This window comes from Thalassophryne amazonica, chromosome 12 (assembly GCF_902500255.1).
Source record: "Thalassophryne amazonica chromosome 12, fThaAma1.1, whole genome shotgun sequence".
In the NCBI taxonomy this organism is placed as follows: Eukaryota; Metazoa; Chordata; class Actinopteri; order Batrachoidiformes; family Batrachoididae; genus Thalassophryne; species Thalassophryne amazonica.
The window spans coordinates 46635549-46659684 of record NC_047114.1 but is presented as its reverse complement, the minus strand read 5'-3'; the positions used below and the strand labels follow the sequence as shown (position 1 = coordinate 46659684).

Sequence of the window (24136 nt, the reverse complement as noted above, 5' to 3'; positions counted from 1 at the left end):
TGAGGGCCTTCAAGCAACGTCAAGTAACTAACACTGTAATTTTATTATCCTGTCACACAGTAACCAGTCCGTTGACTCTGGACACAAACTCAGCCCATCCTCTGCTGACCATCTCTGAATCACATTAACTGGACACATCTGGAATCCAGTTGATTAATTATTTGACTTATAAATCCAAATAGCTGTAAAAGTAATAATTTATTATAATGATGGTGAGCACTTACATAGGGCTATTATTTTGTGCATTTGTGGAATATGTTATGTATGTATTTACATTTAATTTAGGTATTGCAGAGACTTGTTTTCACATTGCAAATACAAGGGTCGGTTGAAAAGTTCTGCCTCCAGTGCAGTTATTTCAATAACAAGCAGGACATCAAACCACAATTGGTACAAGAATAATCCTTTACTTAGTGACTACCACGACATAAAACAGTTTTCGCCTGCAATTTCAAGCATGTGCACAATCATTTTCGACTTAAAACATGAGCATAGTTGGTCAAAAATGGCAACGTACATGGATGTGCATTTGAAACAAGGTGCTGTTATTGAATTCCTCACAGTGGATGGTTGTGCACCTGTGGACATTCGTCGACAGATGAGTGTTGTCTATGGTGACACCTGTGTGGATATCAGTACAGTCAGGAGGCAGGCAAGGAGTTCGAATGTTGAAAATCCAGCCATAATGAGTCTGCACCATTAGGCCATTAAGGGGCACCCTATAACAACCACAGATGCACAACATCAAGTGCAGTACAATGGCACAGTCCTCAGAGAATGTTTGGAACACGGTAACACTGTCACCTTTTCCCCCAAACTGAAAGAACACCTGGGCCTGGGTTTCATAAAGCAGTCTAATCTTTTAGTCTATTAAAGCTAGGTTAGGTAACTCTGTTCAGAAACACTTTTTGTTATATTTGGTGAAATGGTCCGTCTATCCTAACAGTTATCAATACATTATGTATTCAGAAAAAGGAATGAAAAAATCAGACATCTGTAGCAGCTGTACGATCGATAAAACTCCGACCAATATAAGCCCCGCGGTCCGCTCTCAAAAAACCAATCAGATGCCTTCATGTCCAGTTCTTCCTGCTTGCGTCACCAGGCTCAACGCCCCCCCCCCCCCCCCCGTTCCTCTCTCCTCCACGCGTGCACACTCACACTCATCTCGTTTCACCAAAGAAGCTCACATCGCTACAATGACAGAGGGAATACAGCCGAAACTACCACTTCCACCAGATTGTGCCATGTTGGATTAATCATTTCTCTGCAAACTGGCCATTTAAAACGGCTCTAATCACTTCCTGAATCACAGAGAACCGCTACACTTTCAGCCGTTCTCGCGCTTGCGCCTAACAAGCTGCAGAAAGCATTTTGAGCTGTCTAAAAAGGTAATTATTTGTCATGTTTACATTGTCATGGCTTGGTAAAACAGTTGTGTGTTCTTTTCTTCTTGTGTGCAGCTGTTAAAGTATGTTTCTAACAGATTTAACTTCTTGTTATAATGTTCAGACGAGCTGCGCTCTGATGTGATACGCTGACGTTGCCACGCATTCTGTTCACTTCTTCTTTACTCCACTTGACGAGCTGCACGTCATGTTGCCAATTAGATCGCGCCATGTAGCACAACATTTATGCGTGAAAGAGTTTCTGAAAATTTCTAAATTCTCTGTGTGCAATAGCACGCACCGGCCGCCCCTCTGGCATCCTGTCTGCACCCGTTAAAGAAGAGTTTACTCTCTTGCGAGAGTCAAAGACATGCTTGTGTCAGGGGGCCTTTAGCTCAAAAGCTAAATGCTGAAATGGCTAAGTCGGCTCTCCTCTGCCCCGCTGAGTCCTACAGTCACATGTGCTTTCAAGTTTGTGGGGGCATGGCTTTGGACGGAGCACTGATGAGGTAGGGGGAGAAGGTGGAACCTGGAGGTGCTACTTTCAAATCTTCCTAGCTCTCTTGCTAGCTCTCCAGGACTACCAACTCTAGCTGTAAACTTACTTAGTCCACTACAGTTAGTCGCCCAGCATTATCCTTCTAATCTCTGTTTCACATCGATGGCTAAATTTGTAGCTGTCTTATGCTAGTTGACAATTTTCAAGGGCATAATGGCCTTGCAAGCACCATTGCTAAGAAATGGCTCCAGTGCGAGATAGTTTTGTTTACTTCCGGGTTGGTCGTTGTCATGAACTATCCAGCATTTGTTTCATGAACTGGCTTTATTAACATTTACAGACACATAGCAAACGGAAGAACCACGTGCTTAGCTCTTAGCCTAGCAGTTCTTCTTCTACACCGTCAAGGCTTTTAGTGCACACAACACTACTCAGTGTAACAGTGACCCCCGTTGCCTAATGTGAGAACTGGCACAACACACATCACATGACAGTCATCCTCTGCTGCAACTACGGCCAAAAGCGGAGGAAGCTCTCCTTTTGAAGGAATACGAGCAACGTAGGGGTGCTCTTGAGTGTTCCATCGAGTGGTGGTACATGATATCTGAAATTTTTTGAGGTAAGTCACTGAAGTTTTGTCCAGGCTAAAAACTTTAGTCAGGTAATGCAAAACTTTAGCTGACTAAGCGCTTTGTGCAACGACTAACGGCAAAAAAATAGTCAATTAACTGAGTTTATTCGACTAAACAAGATTAGACTGCTTTATGAAACTGGGACACCGTTACACTAATGATGCAGAGGTGCAAGCAACTGTGCGTCACCGGAAGATACCCGATTTATTCACCAACCGGATGCATAAACTTGTCCAGCATTGGTGTAAGTGTGTGGAAAGTGAAGGTGTGGAAAAGTAATGACACCGCCTAACAGAGAACGTTCCAAGCTTTAAGAAGATATGCAATTCATCTGAGTAGATTTTTTGTTATTAAAATAATCACACAGGAGGCAGAACTTTTCAGTCTTCTCTCATAGAAGTTTGAAAATTACTGCATAAGAAAGCATATTTCTGCATTTGATCTTCTAAAACAATGAAATGGTAAAATATGGTCAATATGTTTTATAGTTATTATATTGCATAATAATATAGTCACACATAATGAAGTGCAACACAAATGCCTGTGGAGGATGTTGATTTGATCAATTATGATCTTATTTTTGTATGACAATAAAAGAAATGTGTCAGATTTAACATGCGGTGCACTAAACCATATGGAGCATCCCTGAAATGGGCCAAACTCTTTATCTCCCGCTTTGACTTCTATCCAAAATGTATAAAATATCTCTTCCACATTTGCAGGTGTCATGGAGTTTGACGCAACAACATGACAGGAAGCTCGCTGTGTGGCACAACCTCAGGAAAACCCGTCTAACACATCAGATGACCGGTAACAGAATTGCCATAGCTGTGGACTACAGTGCAGGCACCATAACTTTCTCTGAGGTGGGACCTGCCAGTGCCCTAACCCACATCCACACGTTCTCCACAACATTCACTCAGCCTGTCTGTTTGGGTTTTGGACTCTACAAAGCTGAGTTGAACAGCTGTATCACGATTCTCAGAGTCTGCACAAATGGAAGACTGACAGAAAATGACTGATGGGAACTATGCTGGCTTGATATAAAGACAGTCATGGCAAGAAAATAAAAGCAGTGATGTGTCTTGTCCACCTCTGCAAATCCAAAAACTCCATGCTGATTATGATGTTGTGACTTTCTCTGGTGTTTCTTGACCATCTTTCTCAACTGTTGCTGCTCAAATGTAGTTTTAACACACTATGAAAACCCAGATGCACTTCGACTGCCATATGTGTGTGCTTCGATTGCTACTCGAAGTCTGAAAGTCTAGGAGGCAGATGTGGGGAGAGGAGGGGGAGAGAGCGCTGTCCTCTGCCCTTCCTCCAAGACCTGTTGTGTCGCTCTACTGGACCCCAAATGTCATCCAACGTATGGACTGTAATCATGTAATGCAGGTCCCCCTGATGTCTGCAGCACTGTGGTGCATGAAAGATCAGTTTATCATGGATGTCAGATCATTTCCACCATCACCAGTGCACACATCTGCTATAACAAGCAGTCCATGATGTGGCCTGACATGTAACGTGTCGACACCCCACATGTGTCCAATATGTGTCGTGTGATATGTGATAAATGTGTCATTCACCTGCTCCTCTCTCTCACTCCCCCACTCACTGTTTGTCAGCACGACACATCCACTCAGGATGGACAATTCCTTCACACATGACGGACTCTCTGCATTATGCAACTGGAGTTTAGGAGCCCCCCACCCCTCACAGTTGCACAGGGCTGTGGTGTGGCCCCTCTGTCTGGCTGGAAAAGTGAGTGCAATCTGCTTCTCATGTGCCCTTCTGGGAGGAGTGCACATGTCTGCATGTCCAGGACGCCACAAACACCACCATGACATATGTACAATATGTAATATACAGTACACATTACTGGAGACAGTGTGAGTCAGTCTGGGCAAGTCCTTGCCGGTGCTCTCTGGCTGCTCCGTGCCACATTCGGCGCATGCCAGCAGGAGCTGACGTGCCTGACCATCGCAAATTTCCTTTGAATGCAATCAGACTGTTACGAATGCTGTTTTGACACCGTGATTATATTTAGAACGCAGTCAGATTGCAGTTAGAGTCCACCTTGACTGCCGTATGATATTTTTTCACCTCGGCTGTTTTGAACATGAGCAAAACAGTCTGGCTGGCCACATGAATTTGGGCTGGGAACACCACGGTATCCCCCAGTCAGAGGTGGTCAATGTATCCTGGGAAAGGGAAGTTTGGCATTGCCTGCTGGAGTTGTTGCCCTCGCGACCTGGTTCCGGATAAGCGGTTGAAGATGAGTGAGAGATGAGTTTATCCTGTTCTCTTTAAATACGCAATCACGCCTCCAAGCTGGTGGTGTAAGGGTAGAAGAAGAAAGTAATCCCTCAAGTATCAAACTAGTCTGACCTAGCATTGTGATATCGTCTAGCAGAATTCTTTGCTGTCTTGGTGCTCCAATAACACATGCTCAACAGTCTCCCCTTCTGTTGCATGTCAAGCACTGACCGCTTTCATGTTTTTCAATCCATGTTTAGTGATTCACAGGATTGCTAAAAAAGCAGTTTGAACATAATAGTTTTGAGTTTGTAGCGTCAACAGCAGATGCTACTATTATTGTGAACCCCCCCTTTTCTACTTTTTTTTTTTACTAATAGCCCAATTTCATAGCCTTAAGAGTGTGCATATCATGAATGCTTGGTCTTGTTGGATTTGTGAGAATCTACTGAATCTACTGGTACCTTGTTTCCCATGTAACAATAAGAAATATACTCAAAACCTGGATTAATCTTTTTAGTCACATAGCACTACTATTATTCTGAACACTACTGTACATGCATGTACATACACATATAGACAATATTGATGAATCCAGTGCATGAAAGAATGATATAACTGGTTTGCGATCCACCTATAAACACATGCTCAGTTTCTCCACTCACAGGCACAGAAGCTGATAATGTCTTCAGGGTTGCCTGGGTGTCTTGGTGGCTTATCCTCACTTGTCTTCTTGCGTGGTCACTCAGTTTTTGAGAACTGCCTAATCTAGACAGAATTACCATCCAAAATCATACTGTTTGTATTTCTTATTGATTGTTGTAAATGAAATTCAAGACATATTCAGTGACTTGGAAATGTTCATGTATCCATGAAAGCTGGATATCAAAATGCATCAGAGATTTTATTGTTTAAAATGACTCAGGGAGGCAAATAAAACCTTTTTAACCATTTGGAACAGAGATTGCATTGGAGTTTTACTTTGTTTATTTTTTTTTTTATCAGTTTTTTGAATGTAGTTTCTATCCAAACTTTATTTTGAAAATGTTGACATGCTCTATGACATGCTCTTTTTCAGTTCGGCACATCGGTGACACACATCTTTCTTTGATAGTTCAGCGACTGTAGCACGTACACCTGCCACATGTCATCTTGAACCACTGGCAGGGTGGTTGTAACCACCTGGGTGATGGGATCTTTAGGAAAATTCACACACCTTGTGCTTGACCTTTCATCAGGTTATGTATCTGCTGCAAACTGACAATATATGTATTTTTTTCAGTTAGTGGAGGGACAGACTGAAGTGACACAGAGGGTTTTATCTCTGGAGGTCCTCTCCGAACATCCCATCAGTGGTACGGTCTAGTTTCCACCAAGCAGACACTCACCAACAAACTGCAGGACTATGATATTTTATCCACGAATGACTGCCAGAGTTCTTATGAGAGCAGACATTTTGTGAGATTTGCTGATGATACAGTCATTGTGGGCCTTTTAAATAATGACACTGATCATGGTCCTATTGTTGGTGATCTCATTACTTGGTACAAGGATTTTTATTCATCAATAAATGTATCAGAGACTAAAGACATGATGATCGATTTTCATAGAACCTGGTCTAGTATTATACAGTCCTTCATTTTTATGTTATTGTGCCAGAAATCTTACTCTCATGACTCTTTTTGCAGCGCTAACATGTTGGACTGACACCTGCAGGTACTTAATGTTATAACACAACACTGACAATCCAAAACACCAAAAAAAGCTACCCAAGTTCACCACGTGGGCTCAGGAACACTTCAGAAAACCATTGTCAGTTAACACAGTTCGTCGCTACATCTACAAGTGCAAGTTAAAACTCTACCATGCAAAGTGAAAGCCATACATCAACAACATCCGGAAACGCCGCCGCCTTCTCTGGGCCCGAGCTCATTTAAAATGGACAGACACTAAGTGGAAAAGTGTGCTGTGGTCTGATGAATCCACATTTCTTATTGTTTTTGGAAATCATGGATGTTGTGTCCTCCAGACAAAAGAGGAAAAAACCATCCAGATTGTTGCCAGCGCAAAGTTCAAAAGTGTTAGTGCCCATGACATGGGCAACTTAGTCATTACAATATCTATGTGTTGTTTTAAATTAATATTGTGTTTCCAGGTGCGTGGATGTGATGTACAGAGTCAACACATGCACGAACAACAAGCAAAAAAACAAATATGTGCACACTTCCCATGTTGTCAGTAATGATAATGATCCCGCTGTGTTGTCCTACAAACAAAATGACCACTAGATGGCAGTAGTGTCCAATGAAATACTAAACGAGCCTTCGCGTGATGAACATTGGGAAGCCACGAATGGCCGATCGATCGATTAATTGATTAATTCAGCATTTAAAACAAACAAAAAAAAACCCCCACAATATTACTTATATAAAAAACAATAAAATGCTGGCACATGAGACAAAATTTGAATAGTTTATGAAAACTAAAATGTTTTCTTGGGTCCCCTGTTGCTTCGAGCAGACTGGCTGAATTAATTCATTAAATATCGACTGGTACTATAGTTAAGTGTTTTTTAAGTTTTGTTGCTGGGCACAAAATCTGATCAATACGGGTTAAAAATAAAATAAAAAGTGAAACTTACCTCGAAACTCAGGAGGAAATCCACTTCCAAAAAAAAAAAAAAAGCCATGTTGTGGAGAGTTTTTGAATGATCAAAGTTCAGAGTCGTCAGCAGTAGAGGTGGGCAATACCGGAAATTTTGGCATTGATCCGATACCAAGTAAATACAGGCCCAGTATTGCCGATATCGATATAGATACCGATACTTTTTCATATTTAAGCTTCATAGATCCAAAGGATCCAAAAGACCTAGGATAGAATTTTGCCAAGCATTGTACGTGACAACAAAATACTTTATTATCACAATCAACATTTTTGTTTAAAAAAAATATCACTCAACACAACTTAAAACAAAATCTCCTGAGGTAGAGGGCTGACAAACCACAATACAAGGGTGCGCTGCTCCGTGTTGTGTGACACAGCGCAGCGCTGCTCTTACAGACAGAGAGTTGACTTTGATGAATCTGCGTGCGCAGCAGTCAGTGCGTGCGGGAGAGAAAAAAGCTTGAGTATCGATTTTTTTACACGAGTTTCGTTCAATATCAATACCAGCATTGGAATAGATAGTATCGATATTAGGATTGATTCGCCCACCTCTAGTCAGCAGCCAAACGGAACCACAGACCACAACTTCATTAACGCACGAGCCAAAGCTGCTAATGATTTTTTTGTTTGTTTGTTTTTTATAATTCAGAGAATAAAGCATTTCTGACATAATTCTGCTGGATTTTGAGTTAGTTTTTGTTTTCGTGACTTTTTCTATTTTATTTATTTGTTGGTTGTTTGATTATTATTATTGTAACCATAGGACCTTTGTGGCCAGGACGGCGGTGGGATCGATCCCTGGACTGCTTGCACTAAAGACCAGAACTCTACCAGGTCAGCCAAAGGGGAATTCTCTGTTAGCCAAGCTAGCTGGAACGTCTTTTCAATCTGGACTTCATCTTGCTAGTGAGACTTGAAGTGAGATTTCAGATAAGAACCCTATCGTCTGGTAGAAGGTCTCTGCCTAGCGCTTTCTGGTCGTAGTTGGCTTTTCCACGGGCCGCTCCTTTATGGTAGGCCTCCTGCGTTCTCTCTTTCACGCAGCACTCATAGCATCCATGGGCATCGTTTCTTTCAATGTTGAACAGCAGGTCAATTGACAGGTGTGGGGAGCGTCCAAAGATGAGGCAATAAGGTGTGCACCCCATGCCCTCATTCTTTGTGTAGTTGAACACATAAGAGGTCCTGCTTTTCCTCTTCCTCCAGGGCGTGCAGCATGGAGAGCAGGGTTCAGTTAAACCTCTCCACCTGTCCATTACCCTGAGGATGATACAGTGTTGTGCGTGAGCCCTGGATATCAGAGTTCTTTCAGCCTTGCCATCAGTCTGTTCTCCAACTCTCCTCCCACATCATAGTGCAGTTTACTGGGGAAACCAAACTTCAGAGCACAATCATTGAAGAGCTTGTCAGCCACAGTCTTGGCTGATTTGTTCTTTGTAACATAGGCTTGTGCGAACCTTGTGAAGTGATCCATAACCATTAATATGTACTCGTAGCCATGTTTGCACTTGTCCAGGTGGAGAAAGTAGATTGAAACTATCTCAAATGGATATGTGGTCTGGATCGGGGTCAGGGGTGCATGGGTCTGCCAACTTGGGTTCTTCTTCTTTATACACGCACAGACTTTGGCCACAAAATGTTCTACATCCTGGTACATTTGTAGCCAGTAGAACCTCTCTTGGACCAGATCAAGTGTCCTTTCAACCCCTAAGTAGCCCATATCTTGGTGCAGTTCTTTGATGATCAGTGGGGGGTAAGACTTGGGAGCCACTAGCTGCTCTTGCTGGAAAGTCCTGCAGCATAGGACACAAGCAGTGTAGCGACAGCTGGCTGTTCTACTCTGATCTCAGCTTTACTTGGTCTGTGTTGCGGCTCTTGTACCAGATGACTCATGGCAGTACTTCATCCTCTTCCTGAACCTTACGGATCTGGGATGGGGTTAGGGGCTGGCCGGTTGTGCTGCTACAGTTTTGGATAAGGCTCAAGACACAGGTCTGGATAACTCTAACACCCTGGCACAGATCTCTGTTTTTGACTTTTACGTTCTCGATGAAATCACTCAGTCTCTCCACTGACCTCGCTCGTGCAGCTTTTCATATCGTCCCTGATGGTGAGCGGCATCCGAGCCAGTCCATCTGCATCATTGTTGATCTTTCCAGGGCGATAGCATATTGTGAAGTGGTAATCGGCCAGCTCCACCACCCATCTGTGTCCTGCAGCATTGAGATTTGCAGTTGTGCAAACACACGTCAATGGGTTATTGTCCGCATAAACCACAGATCAAGATAGAGCAAGATATTTTAATCAAGTCTTTGATTAAAAAGACACTTCTGGTGTCTCTAAAAACACTCAGTGCCACATAAGAGGGGTATATAAATGTTTTGGATCCAGCAGTCTTGGTGCATCTGACGTCAGTTCGTTTGGTCACCTTTGACCTCTTTGTACTGCTGCTTGGGCCTTTCGTGTGGGGGGCCTGGAGGTTCCAGGAGGCAGAACGACACTGAGCCAATTATCCTTGAGGGCAAATGTTTGGCCATATATGATTCCACTCCTTCACCAGAACCAGCTGGAAATGCCCTGGGTATGTCTGTCTGCTCCGACACCGGACAGGTGGCTTTCTGTCACCCGCCAAACCAATTGTAACCTGACCACTAGATGACACTAAATCCTTCCCACTGTAGCTTTAAATTTTTACATTACTCAGTCATCCTAATTATGTAGCAGAAGTCAGTCTAATTAATTTTACTTCATTAAATTAGATATTAATGTTTGAATGATTTGAGGTAACTAAATTTAAACAGTTTACAGTGTTTGACTTGAACTAACTTGTCAGAGCTTCATGAGTGGATAATAAGTAATGCACAGATGGGTGATTCTTAGACTACGGGCACTTATTATGTCCTTTGATCATATTGTATGAAAAACAGAAAAAAGGGGAAATTTCACACTTTTATAGTTATCTTTACAATGAAAGTGTGTTAAGAAATTTGTTCTAGTAGTCTATGATGACTTTTTCACCTTTTTTCAGCATCATTATATGCAAATACTGCCGTTTTGCGCTTGTCCCACACCCAGACGTTTGATCTTCAATGATAAAAATGAATGGTAAAGAAACGTTTTTTCTAATGTTTTAAAATATCCGTGAATAAAATATCAGTAAAATAATCAAAACATAATTGGGGTATTCAATGTCATACAACTTGTTGTGTGGGCCGCTGAAGAGGAGGTACTGTTGGCCCACCAACACCAGAGGGCGCCCTGCCTGGAGTGCGAGCTCCAGGCACCAGAGGGCGCTGCCGCCTCACAGGAGCAGCCGGGGTGACAGCTGTCACTTATCACCGGCGACAGCTGTCATCAATCATCGGCGACAGCTGTCATCAATCATCGGATCGACAGTGGTATATCAGCAAGACGGCATCTCCACCTCATTGCCGAGATATCGCTCTACCAAAGAGGTAACTTCTCAGCTGACTGTGTTTTTTGAATAACTGTTGCTTGTGTGAATTGGACAGCATTTATTCTGTTCCTTTTTTCGACGAGAGGTGGAGGTGGTTTCCCACCATACGTGTTGCTGGGTGCACACGCACCCACTTCTAACTGTGTTTGTGCTCATCGCCAGCAGTACCAGATCCGACACGCGGAGGCAGTGGCCACCTGGGAGTTCGGGACTTGGCGGCTCCAGTATTCCCGGGGTTCGGTGGCGGAGGAAATCGTGTGGTTCCGGTTCGACTTCGGACTGACGTCTCCTATCTTCGAGCCTGCCCACATGACATATTGTATTTGAGCTTATCTACTATTGTAATCTGTTGTTGTTGTGCACTTTCACAACAGTAAAGTGTTGTATTTGGCTTTATCCATTGTCCGTTCATTTGCGCCCCCTGTTGTGGGTCCGTGCTCTCACACTTTCACAACTGTTGTGATTTTTTTTTAAACAAAATGTAGTTGTCCCACACTATTGCCGTAATTTCCACCACAACACTGTAATGTCCCTAAACAGTTTGTATGAAAGATTGTTTGGGTAGTTTCTATGGAGATAAACAGTGACATCAGAGCACATGTATATAGCGCCAAATCACAACAAACAGTTGCCCCAAGGCGCTTTATATTGTAAGGCAATGGTGTGGTGGAAATTACATTTACAAGGCCAATAGTGCCCGTAGTTAAAGAATCACCCAGATATAAAAGAAGGCTGCAACATGAACCAGTAATATTTGTATCAGCTGTTTTTTTTGTGTGTGAACCTCAACTTATGTGTTGATATTGAGACAAAAATGTCAAGTGTTGCATTTAGTGTGTTTCTTCAGCAAGGTTTATGACTGTTGGCCATGACATATAAAAGTCAGCGCAACTACCAAAGGCAATGCAATTATCACTTTCGTTTATGTGAGAGAGCATCGGAACAAAAGGGCATGTTTGATCTATTTGAGTTTGCATGAAGACGCATAAAAGAGAGTCATTGATTCAGAATTAAAAGCATCTGGTGATCACTTACGTTGCTGTTTGAAGCAACTCAGACACCCTGTTATCTTAGTGTATCCTTTATGTTACAGTTAAGGTTAGTAGGAGGATGTAACAGCAAGAGTGAGAAGGCAGCAGGCGCAAAAGTAGGGGGAGGCTTTTAGAGAAAGAGACAAAGAGAAAGACATCAGAGTATCATCTGGTATAGCTGCGTGCACACCAACTGGGATGTTCTGCAATTATGAAATAGAGAAGCTAGAATATGAGGATTTTTGACTGTTTTTCTCCAGGTGAGAGGAAACAATTGTTTTTACCTGATTTGGCTCATGAGACTTCCATCGTTCACATGACATCAGGTGATGACCTTTTATTATTATTTATTTATAGTTCTGGATTATACTGCACAGAACTGAAACACAGGCAATAATGTAAATAGTAGGTAAAAAATGGAAATGTGATTCTTTAAAAAAACTATATTTGTGTGTTTGAAACTTGAAGATAAATATACACATCTGCAAATATAAGTGGCAAAAAAGTGTTTAAATTTTACAAGAAATAAAAAACAAACACAACAGAAGCTGGAGAGTAATGAAAAGATATGCAATAACTGATTGTGTTGTCTGTGTGTGTGTCTGAAAAGTATGAACGTGTGTGACGTGCGAAGGAATAAATGTGAGCATGTAGAGATGGAGGACGTGTAAAAGACAGATGGTCACTCAGCGGTGTTGTTCCCCCGCTCTCCGTCTCTTCTTCACTCCCTTCATGGGTCCTACATCCTTCACCTGAAAGCTCTCCAGAATCTTACCTCATCCTTTTCTCCCCTCAGTGTCTGTCACCACCCAGTTCCGCAGTCACGGTTGTAAAAGTCACTTTATCTTGTCATTTTCTGACTGTCTGTTCCCAACTTTTCCTCTCTTGCTTTCCTGTCAGGTCGCTCCTTGAAGAAATCAACTTAAAACTACCAGGAGGTCTGTTTGCCGTCAGACTGGCCCCTCATTCCGCACGCAGACAACAACCATTTATTGTTGCAGAGTTTATGTATTGAAACTTTTAACTGTTCTCATAGATATTTAAATGAGCACTCAAGGTTCATCCATGCATCTGACATCAGTCCGTTTGGTCACTTTTGACCTCTTGGTACTGTTGCTTGGGCTTTTCGTCTGGGGGCCTGTGGGGTCCAGGGGGCAGAACGACACAGAACCAATCATCCTTGAGGGCAAATGTTTGGTCATATGTGATTCCACTCCTTCATCAGAGCCAGCTGGAAATGCCCTGGGTATGTCCGTCCGCTCTGGCACCGGACGGGTGGCCTTCTCCGTCACCCGGCAAACCAACCATGAGCCCACAGATATGAGTAACCGAACCATGATCATCTACTTTGACAACGTGAGTATGTGAGCGCTGCTCCTCAGCAGTTGTTTCAGACATTGTTACCGTTTGACAATTTAACTACCATTAAGCTATCAAATCGCTATAAAAATAGCTACCTCTGCATGACAGGTCAATGTCCATGCCATAAGAAAGTACTGGCTGTCAATGTTTCTCTGCTAGTTTGAATGTGTCATACATCCTTTAATCTCATCCCATTGTGTCTGTTTGCATGAGTCAAGAAGTATTTCTCTATCTGAGATTCATGTTTTCCAGAATCAGCAAAATTCAGGTCTAGAACTGGGTCTGGACCAGGTCAGGCCATTTCGGCTTATATTGCCAATGCCACAACAGTTGATTTGGAAATACAGTTGTGCTCCCAGTATGTAGACCTGGGTTCAGTTCCCAGTTATGCTACTTATTTGTGTCCTTTGACAAGACTCTTCACCTGCCCTGTCCATCTAGCTGTTAATGGGCCTCATCTGGAGATGTATCCTCCATCAGACTTGTGTCATATGCAGGGGGTGTCATAGGCTCTTTCCTGCTTCATGGCACGAAATCCAAGGATAAGTACTGGTACCTCAGGGCCTGTATAAGATGTACTTCTTTAGTATATCACTGGGATGCACCCATGATTATGTAGTAGTATAAGAAATTCCACCAACCAGATTCTGTGATGTGATCACTGATTTTGTTTCTGTCTAAATCTGCTGCTTTGCGTAATTTCTATATATATGGGAAGGTGTGTCCCAATTTTTGACTGGTACTGTATATCTCCATCCCCTTGGTGTGATATCGTTGTATGTAGGGATGAGCAATTCAGAGAAAATGTGCTGACAGTATAATGGCTCAGTGGTTAGTACGTTTGCCTCACAGCAAACATGTCTGTGATGCGATTTCACCACATGCGTGTGTGGAGTTTGCATGTTCTTCCTGTATCTGCATGGGTTTCTTTCCATCATCAAAAGCATGCACATTAGGGTCTGCTCCTTTCTCTGCGCCTCACCAAGGTAGTGTCTCTGCAGCTGCCACTGCACCTAGTGGTTGGCTTTTGTGTGCAACTGTAAAATACACAGGCCATATTATGTACAATATCAATGTTTCTTAGGTACAATATCAATGTTTATTATGTACAATATCAATGTTTTCGACTTTGTAGTCGTATCATCTGACCTTCGGCCACGTGTCTCGGACACTCGAGTGAAGAGAGGGGCAGAGCTGTCGACCGATCACCACCTGATGGTGAGTTGGATCCGCTGGGAGGGGAGGAAGCCGGTCAGACCTGGCAGGCCCAAACGTATCGTGAGGGTCTGCTGGGAATGACTGGCGGAACCCTCTATCAGCGAGGTCTTCAACTCCCACCTCCGGGAGAGCTTCTCCCAGATCCCGGGGGAAGCTGGAGACATGGAGTCCGAGTGGACCATGTTCTCCACCTCCATTGTTGATGCGGCCGCTCGTAGCTGTGGTCACAAGGTCTCTGGTGCCTGTCGCGGCGGCAATCCCCGAACCCGGTGGTGGACGCCGGAAGTAAGGGATGCTGTCAAGCTGAAGAAGGAGTCCTACTTGTCCTTGTTGGTAGGTGGGACCCCGGAGGCAGCTGATAGGTACTGGCAGGCCAAGCGTGCCGCAGCCCGTGCGGTTGCAGAGGCAAAAACCCGGGTCTGGGAGGAGTTCGGGGAGGCCATGGAGGAGGACTATCGGTCGGCCTCGAAGAGATTCTCGCAAACCGTCCGACGCCTCAGGAGGTGGAAGCAGCTCTCCACCAGCACTGTTTATGGTGCGGGTGGGGAGCTGTTGACCCTGACTGGGGATGTTGTCAGGCAGTGGAAGGAATACTTCGAGGATCTCCTCAATCCCATCATCACGTTTTCCGAAGAGGAAGCAGAGACTGGGGACTCAGAGGCAGACTCATCCATTACCCAGGCCGAAGTCACCGAGGTGGTTAGAAAGCTCCTCGGTGGCAAGGCTCCTGGGGTGGATGAAATCCATCCTGAGTACCTTAAGTCTCTGGATGTTGTGGGACTGTCTTGGCTGACACGCCTCTGCAACATCGCGTGGCGATCAGGGACAGTGCCTCTGGATTGGCAGACCGGGGTGGTGGTCCCTCTGTTTAAGAAGGGGGACCGGAGGGTGTGGTCCAACTATAGGGGATCACACTCCTCAGCCTCCCCGGTAAGGTCTATTCCAGAGTACTGGAGAGAATTCGACCGATGGTCGAACCTTGGATTCAGAGGAGCAGTGTGGTTTTCGTCCTGGTCGCGGCACACTGGACCAGCTCTACACACTCCATCGGGTGCTCGAGGGTTCATGGGAGTTCGCCCAACCAGTCCACGTGTTTTGTGGATCTGGAGAAGGCGTTCGGCTGTGTCCCTCGGGGCACCCTGTGGGGGGTGCTCCGGGAGTACGGGGTCCTTTGCTAAGGGCTATCCGGTCCCTGTACGACCGCAGCAGGAGCTTGGTTTGCATTGCCGGTAGTAAGTCAAACCTGTTTCCAGTGCACGTTGGCCTCCGCCAGGGCTGCCCTTTGTCACCGGTTCTGTTCATTGTTTTTATGGATAGAATTTCTAGGTGCAGCCAGGGTGTAGAGGGGGTCTGGTTTGGGAACCACAGAATCTCGTCTCTGCTGTTTGCGGACGATGTGGTTCTGTTGGCTTCGTCAAATCAGGACCTTCGGTGTGCACTGGGGTGGTTTGCAGCCGAGTGTGAAGCATCCGGGATGAGAATCAGCACCTCCAAATCCGAGGCCATGGTTCTCGACCGGAAAAAGGTGCTTTGCCCTCTTCAGGTCGGTGGAGTGTCCTTGCCTCAAATGGAGGAGTTTAAGTATCTCGGGGTCTTGTTCACGAGTGAGGGACGGATGGAGCGTGAGATCGATAGACGGATCGGTGCAGCATCTGCAGTGATGCGGTCGCTGTATCGGACCGTCGTGGCGAAGAGAGAGCTGAGTAGGGGGGCAAAGCTCTTGATTTACCGATTGATCTATGTTCCGATCCTCACCTATGGTCATGAGATTTGGCTCATGACCGAAAGAACGAGATCGCGAGTAGAAGCGGCCGAGATGAGTTTCCTCCGCAGGGTGGCTGGGTGCTCCCTTAGAGATAGGGTGAGGAGCTCGGTCACTCAGGAGGAGCTTGGAGTCGAGCCGCTGCTCCTCCATGTTGAAAGGAGTCAGTTGAGGTGGCTCGGGCATCTTTTCCGGATGCCCCCTGAACGCCTCGCTGGAGAGGTGTTCCGGGCACGTCCCATTGGGAGGAGGCTCCAGGGAAGACCCAGGACACGCCGGAGGGACTACATCTCTCGGCTGGCTTGGGAACGCCTTGGGGTTCCCCTGGAGGAGCTGGGGGAGGTGTGTGTGGTTCGGGAGGTCTGGGCGGCTTTGGTTGAGCTGCGACCCGACTCCGGATAAAGCGGAAGAAAGTGGATGGATGGATGGATGTTCTAACATTTTGAAGAGGAGACCCCATTGGATGTGGGCAGTTTCTTTGCACCTTTAACATGTTCAGACAATAGAACACTTACGAAAGCTTTGTCAGAAAATACTGACAATGACGTCAACAGTTTTGGGGCATTTTTTACAAATAGTGTGGCTGTTCTACATGAGATGTTTGGAGAGTTTGAGAGCACATTTAAACAAATACTTCAAAGTTTAAAGCTATAAGTTGGAATTTGGGAAATGTGTGCGATCTAACTACAAGTACATGAAGTAATGTAAAATGTGTTGTTGATTTTCAGAGGGCATCCAGGTGATGGAAGAGTGGCTGCATTTTTATTTGGGGCAAAGATTTGCACATTTTGCACAAAAATCTTGCAGAAGTGATAAGATAAACTTTATTGTCCCTCTCTGGGAAATTTGTCTTGGGATGAAGCACAGGAAGCTGTCACATACAACAAAAAGAGACATGTAAGGGCCATAAAGACAACAAGGACATCCATCCATCCATTTTCTTCCGCTTTATCCGGAGTCGGGTCGTGGGGGCAGCAGCTCAAGCAAAGCCGCCCAGACCTCCTGATCCACACACACCTCCCCCAGCTCCTCCGGGGGAACCCCGAGGCGTTCCCAAGCCAGCCAAGAGACGTAGTCCCTCCAGCGTGTCCTGGGTCTTCCCCGGGGCCTCGTCCCAATGGGACGTGCCTGGAACACCTCTCCAGCGAGGCATCCAGGGGGCATCCGGAAAAGATACCCAAGCCACCTCAACTGTCTCCTTTTGATATGGAGGAGCAGCGGCTCGACTCCGAGCAATTCACAACAAGGACAATATAGTGCAAATAAGTACAAATAATTAAAGAATTAAAGTGCCATAAAATCGCAGTGCAAAACCTGTATAACACAACGCCATAAAAAAAAAAAAAAAACTGCACACCTGCAGGCTAGGACCAGGATGTATTTAACTATCTGTTGAGGAAAGAAATGGGAATGAAAGGAAAATTTATACCGGCTACTCTTGAATTTGCAAACTCTGTAACGCCTTCCTGAGGGCAGCAGGTCGTATTCTGAGAATAGAACATGACATGGATCAGATGTAATTTTAAAAGCTTGTCTAACAACCACCTCCTCACAAAGTTTGTTTTCTTTGTGATAACTTCACACAAGATAGAGCGCCACATGTATTTCTGTGCAATCGGAACAGATCTTGGTGAATGTGGGCGGCCATTTTGACCAGGAGAGCAGTATATTTTTGGCACCAAGGAGAGGGGTGTACAGCTTCACCTTCCATGTGGTGAAGGCCTACAATCGACAAACTATTCAGGTATGTGGTTCATCTGGATATTGAACAGCACTGTGCAGCATCCCGCACAGTCCAGTCGTTACTTTCCTCTCTTGTAGGTCAGCCTCATGGTGAACGGCTGGCCAATGATTTCAGCTTTTGCTGGGGACCAGGATGTAACACGAGAAGCTGCCACCAATGCCGGCCTGGTGATTATGGAGAAAGGAGACAAAGCGTATCTCAGACTGGAGCGAGGAAACCTGATGGGGGGATGGAAGTACTCCACCTTCTCTGGGTTCCTGGTCTTCCCCTTGTGAGGACAAATCTACAGAGGGCAGGATGAAACTGTGTTCATAGAGAACTGGATTCAGTTAAAGCGTGAAGTGAAAGGGTGAGCAAGAGAGAGATAAATGAGTACATAGAAAAAAGAGAACTGTTGTACTTACTAAAGCACTTCAATTGGTAATACTCAAATGAATCAGGTTGATCCAAATTAACAAGTAATATTTATCCTAACATGTTATTTTAATGTAGACTAATTTAATGACTGGTAAATTGTTTCTATTAGTAGCACTGAAGTGAGGAAATTGTTAATCAGGTTGGTACAAATGAACTTACAAGTAATATTTACACCAACTTGTGAACTTAATTTGGACAAACTTAATTAAATAACACTTAAATTAATTAAATTTTGCCATTTTTTTTATGTATAGGAGAACATATAATCTTGAAAGGACATGCATTAAGCAAAAACACATTGAATATTGGGAAATTTAGAAATGTCATACCAGAGGGCTAAACACATATCAAATTGTTGGGGGAAATTATAATTATTACATATTTTACTGAATTAATATTTGATTTGGAAAAACGAGGCATTTTATTTAGTTTAAACTAAAACATAAGTAATGTGGTCCTCTGTATGTACATTCTAAATGAACACATTTTCAACATTGCATCCCAAACTTGTACACTTTATTTATTGTGGTTTGTGTGATGATAATGCTTCTCTTTTTTGCCGTTTGTCTCCTGCAACAAATTTGTATTTGCACAGAAATTTCTCGAGGATAAAATATGAAATAAATATATCAATAATGTAGATTTGCTCCAGTATTTCACCTTGAATAAGTGTTTAAAAATGTATGTTTTCACATCATTTATCCCATCTTATCAAAACAGCTTCCTTTCAGAGATGTTGGAAGAATTTAATTGCATCAAACTCATTGGTTATAACATTGGAAAGAGAAAATCATCTCATCACACCACAACACAGTGAATATTTGAGAAATATTTGTTATGATGCACTGCCTTATTTCTCCATTCCACCCCCTCACCCCAAATAAATAAATAAATATTAAGAAAACAGTAATTCAGCTGTGATTCATTGCATTCTGTTAATTTTATCGCTCCAGTGAAATAATTTTCCTGACCTGTTACTAAAATGCAGCAAGAGGTCATTTCATTATTGTCAAGGCTCAAAACAGGAGTTTCTGGTCACTTTAGGAAAACTGGCCCAATTGGACCTATTAGAAAATTGTATTTTTGAGTAATTTAAACTAAAAATCTGTTGTGTCGCCCCAAAGGTTACTGAGATGATTAATTTGTGAATTTTATTGTTTTTGAATGTTAACATGAAATGTTTTATTAAAGCATTATTGTCCCATTGTAGTCAATAAAACATTTATCTTGCAAACACTGGTTGACCAGTGGTTCTTGAGATGTGGCATAACATTTGTGGAAGCATGTAAAAACAAACAGACTTTGCAACCCTTTAAAAAAAAAATTCATATTATGTATTCATGTTTGTTGGCTGGTGAATTAGATGGATCAGTGCGCGGTTTGAGAAGCCCATATTTTACAAATAATTCCAAGAGTAGGAAGTATGTTTGTGAATGAAGATTATTTTTATTTTGTGGAAAAGTGTGATTGTGTTCGTACTGTAATACAAGTCTGTGACAGATTGTTCTTCGTGTCCTCATGCAATAATGTGCCTCTCCTCCACATGGTACTGTACCCAGTGCCACGGCAGCTGTTTGTAAATATAGCTCTCAGCGGCAGAGCTGGCGTAGGTGTGTGGACCAGGTGGAGCAGCGTGAGGCAGCGAGTGGTGAACAACGGTGACTCCTCACAGGACCGCAGAGAGATGGAGGCTTTGGAGAGGAGTCAGGCTTATCTCTGCAGGTCTGGCGTGGATCAGGTGTAGCGTGCTGTCACGTCTCGTCATGTACACTTCCCTGCTTCATCATCTCTCTACTCTGTCACACACATGCACAGTGCCAGAATTATGTCCAGAGAAGAAAACGGAGATTAAACCCACAGTTTGCAGTCACTTTATTGCACCAAATGACGATGTAATAGTCGCCATGGATGGTGGATACATGGTGAATGACAAAATAAAGACATGGGACCCTCAGAGTCCCTTACATGGTTGACACAGACACATGAACATTAATTCTTTGATAATTCATGCACACTGATTCTGTGATACCATAATAAATGGTTCTGTGTGGCCTATAGACATTTAGTCAATTCTGTCCAAAATTCAACCACTTGAACCTGGAAAAAAAACACAACCCTTCCACCATATTTAATCCAGATTGGCTTCAAATTGTGTGAATGAAATGGTTATGACCTTGAGGTTAAGCGCAGCATAGTGGGTGCGGTTAGCTAGAGTCTCTTAAATGAGAGAGTAGCGTCAATTGAGAACATGGCACCATTTTGGGTCTAACTGTGCTGAACTACTGAATGAAAACTGTTTTCAACATTTTTAATCATTTAACCACATACAGCAATACACCCAGGTACAGGTACTATCAAAATAAATATAAAAATAGTCAAGCTATCAAATTTACATAAATTTACACACACACACATCTTTAACCACTTAGTCCAAATAAGGGTTGCGGGGGGCTGGAGCCTATTCCAGCAGTCATAGAGCGTGAGGCGGGTACATCCAGCACAGGACGCCAGTCTGCCACAGGGCCACAAACAGACAAACACAGTCACAACCACAGACACCTACGGACAATTTAAAGATTCCAACCCACCTAACCCGCATGTCTGTGGATGTGGGGGGAAACCAGAGCACCCGGAGGAAACCCACGCAAACACGGAATAAAAACACATGCAAACTCCACAAAGAAAGCCACAGGTGGGAACTGAACCCATGACCTCTTCGCTGTGAGGCAATAGTGCTAACCACTAAGCCACCATGCTGCTCCATAAATTTACAATTCATGATTATTTATTTAATTTAAAGCCTGATTTATGCTTCTGCAGCTCTGTAACTCCGTGTCATGCAATGACATGCGTGACAGTTTTAAAGTTCTCCGTTGCTGGATTATGCTGTATTATGGATTAATTTGACCCTCAACAAGCATTTTTTTTATACAATCATCACCTCCAATTCAAAGGTAAGCTGTACAATTTCTTCTTTTTCTGACTCTGTGTTGTAAAGTTGCAGACTTCTCTGCCAAACGTATGTGATCCTGAAATGTAATCGGTGTGCGCACTGCAAAAACTATTAAAATATGATGGCAGACGAAGGAATGAAAGCAGAAAAGTATCCAATCACAGCCTTTTGCGGTGTCTGATTTATTAGGTGCATGTTAGGCTGCGGGTCTGAGAATGAGCATGGTGTGAAAAAAATGAACAGTCGGTTTTTTAATCACAGAAATGACTTCGATCCCACGGGAGGGGTTTTTAATGGAAATACATTGCGATCGGATGGGACATTTTATACAATGTGAGAAAAAAATCTGTTATATACGGTGTGTATTACATAAAAAACAATACAAAAACTTTGTGACTTTTTTGTCGGGTGATTGTGAATATCTGGTTTATACGATGACAGTTTAGGTGAGTTTACTGTACATGGGACTGAACAATAAATTTACCTCTCAAAACTTTGATGATGAAGTTGCTTCCATCCCACACGGCTGACTTTATTTTCCCAAATTTGTCTTCTGTTGGGATCTGAAGGGAATCTTTACATCTTGAAGCCCTTGTTGTGTCTATTTGTGCATCTGGTTTTTTTTTTCGACTTGTCGTGTCGCTAATTAAGGGACTCTATGGTTAGTATGCTTGTCTTACAATAAGAAGGTCACTGCTTCACATCCCACCTGTGCCCCATTTCTCCTTGTATATCTGAGGTTAAATCAGAAAGGACACCTGGCATAAAATTCATGCCCAATCCAAGGCAAGAACAGGAGAAGTCAAGAGACAGAGAGCTATAATACTGATTTTGACCTTTCAAGGTTACCCAATGTGAAATGTCATGTGACCAACAAAAAGATGAGAGATGACTTTATGTTTAATTCAGTTCACCCTATTTGTCGAGTGCTGGTGCAGCACTGTTGACTCAGAGTGAGAAAAGTCCCAGGGTCTCTTCTGAACTGATCCTTTCTATCTGGAGTTTGCATGTTCCGCTGTTGTTTGTGCAGGTTCCATCCAGATGCTCTGGCTTCGTCCCACGCGCAAATGCGTGACTCTAAACTGAGCGTATGTATGAATGTGTTTGTACAACCCCTGGCAAAAATTATGGAATCACCGGCCTCGGAGGATGTTCATTCAGTTGTTTAATTTTGTAGAAAAAAAGCAGATCACAGACATGACACAAAACTAAAGTCATTTCAAATGGCAACTTTCTGGCTTTAAGAAACACTATAAGAAATCAGGAAAAAAATTGTGGCAGTCAGTAACGGTTACTTTTTTAGACCAAGCAGAGGGAAAAAAATATGGAATCACTCAATTCTGAGGAAAAAATTATGGAATCATGAAAAACAAAAGAACGCTCCAACACATCACTAGTATTTTGTTGCACCACCTCTGGCTTTTATAACAGCTTGCAGTCTCTGAGGCATGGACATAAGTGACAAACAGTACTCTTCATCAATCTGGCTCCAACTTTCTCTGATTGCTGTTGCCAGATCAGCTTTGCAGGTTGGAGCCTTGTCATGGACCATTTTCTTCAACTTCCACCAAAGATTTTCAATTGGATTAAGATCCGGACTATTTGCAGGCCATGACATTGACCCTATGTGTCTTTTTGCAAGGAATGTTTTCACAGTTTTTGCTCCATGGCAAGATGCATTATCATCTTGAAAAATGATTTCATCATCCCCAAACATCCTTTCAATTGATGGGATAAGAAAAGTGTCCAAAATATCAACGTAAACTTGTGCATTTATTGATGATGTAATGACAGCCATCTCCCCAGTGCCTTTGCCTGACATGCAGCCCCATATCATCAATGACTGTGGAAATTTACATGTTCTCTTCAGGCAGTCATCTTTATAAATCTCATTGGAACGGCACCAAACAAACGTTCCAGCATCTGCACCTTGCCCAATGCAGATTCGAGATTCATCACTGAATATGACTTTCATCCAGTCATCCACAGTCCATGAATGCTTTTCCTTAGCCCATTGTAACCTTGTTTTTTTCTGTTTAGGTGTTATTGATGGCTTTCGTTTAAGTTTTCTGTCTTGACGCTTTGATGTCTTCCTTGGTCTACCAGTATGTTTGCCTTTAACAACCTTCCCATGTTGTTTGTATTTGGTCCAGAATTTAGACACAGCTGACTGTGAACAACCAACATCTTTTGCAACATTGCGTGATGATTTACCCTCTTTTAAGAGTTTGATAATCCTCTCCTTTGTTTTAATTGACATCTCTCGTGTTGGAGCCATGATTCATGTCAGTCCACTTGGTGCAACAGCTCTCCAAGGTGTGATCGCGCCTTTTTAGATGCAGACTAATGAGCAGATCTGATGTGATGCAGGTGTTAGTTTTGGGGATGAAAATTTACAGGGTGATTCCATAATTTATTCCTCAGAATTGAGTGAGTCCGTATTTTTTTCCCTCTGCTTGGTCTAAAAAAGTAACCGTTAAGCCCCGGTCACAACCCACTGTGCGTTTTTTTTTCGCCGTACGTTTTCTGCGGATGCCACGGCCACTACGTGTTTTGTGAAAACGTACGGAGGCAGTAGCAAGAGGAGGGAGGGAGTACGTTCAACGCACGTCTCTAGGAGTGTAACGATAAAGAGAGTTGACAATAAAGCAGTGTGTGTGTGTGTGTGTTGGGGGGGTCGCTTTTCTTTTTTTATGAGCAGGACCGGAGCGGCAGGTGTTTTTCGGCGTCGGCGATGCATGAGCATGTCCAGC

The 24136-nt window shown here is 43.4% G+C and overlaps 2 protein-coding genes across 3 annotated transcripts in view; both read left to right on the top strand.

Annotated features, from left to right (window-relative positions):
* Window positions 1-128, top strand: part of trim110 (tripartite motif containing 110) — a 28165-nt gene extending 28037 nt beyond the window's left edge. Inside the window, exon 7 of the mRNA XM_034182570.1 lies at window positions 61-128. Within this exon, the coding sequence (XP_034038461.1) occupies window positions 61-128 (68 nt within the window). The remainder of the gene's footprint in view (window positions 1-60) is intronic.
* An 11878-nt stretch (window positions 129-12006) lies between these two features.
* cbln12 (cerebellin 12) lies at window positions 12007-22722 on the top strand. 2 transcript variants are annotated; one of them, XR_004564228.1, is made up of 5 exons: window positions 12007-12253; window positions 12828-13283; window positions 17894-18013; window positions 18091-18354; window positions 22693-22722. XR_004564228.1 is itself a non-coding variant. In XM_034183917.1 (4 exons), the coding sequence occupies exons 2-4, from the start codon at window positions 12972-12974 to the stop codon at window positions 18286-18288; spliced, it is 630 nt and encodes a 209-aa protein (XP_034039808.1). In that variant the 5' UTR covers window positions 12007-12253; window positions 12828-12971; the 3' UTR covers window positions 18289-18812. The 2 variants fall into 2 exon arrangements, 1 of the variants encoding a protein (XP_034039808.1); XM_034183917.1 differs by lacking the exon at window positions 22693-22722 and having other exon boundaries at window positions 18091-18812.
* The last annotated feature ends 1414 nt before the right edge of the window (window positions 22723-24136 follow it).

Bases quoted from the DNA above. Each gene is read 5' to 3' on its own strand.
- cbln12 (XM_034183917.1), top strand. From the start codon at position 12,972: ATGAGCACTCAAGGTTCATCCATGCATCTGACATCAGTCCGTTTGGTC. The intron at 13,284-17,893 runs GTGAGTATGTGA...CAATCGGAACAG, and splicing joins TGATCATCTACTTTGACAAC to ATCTTGGTGAATGTGGGCGG. The intron at 18,014-18,090 runs GTATGTGGTTCA...CCTCTCTTGTAG, and splicing joins ACAATCGACAAACTATTCAG to GTCAGCCTCATGGTGAACGG.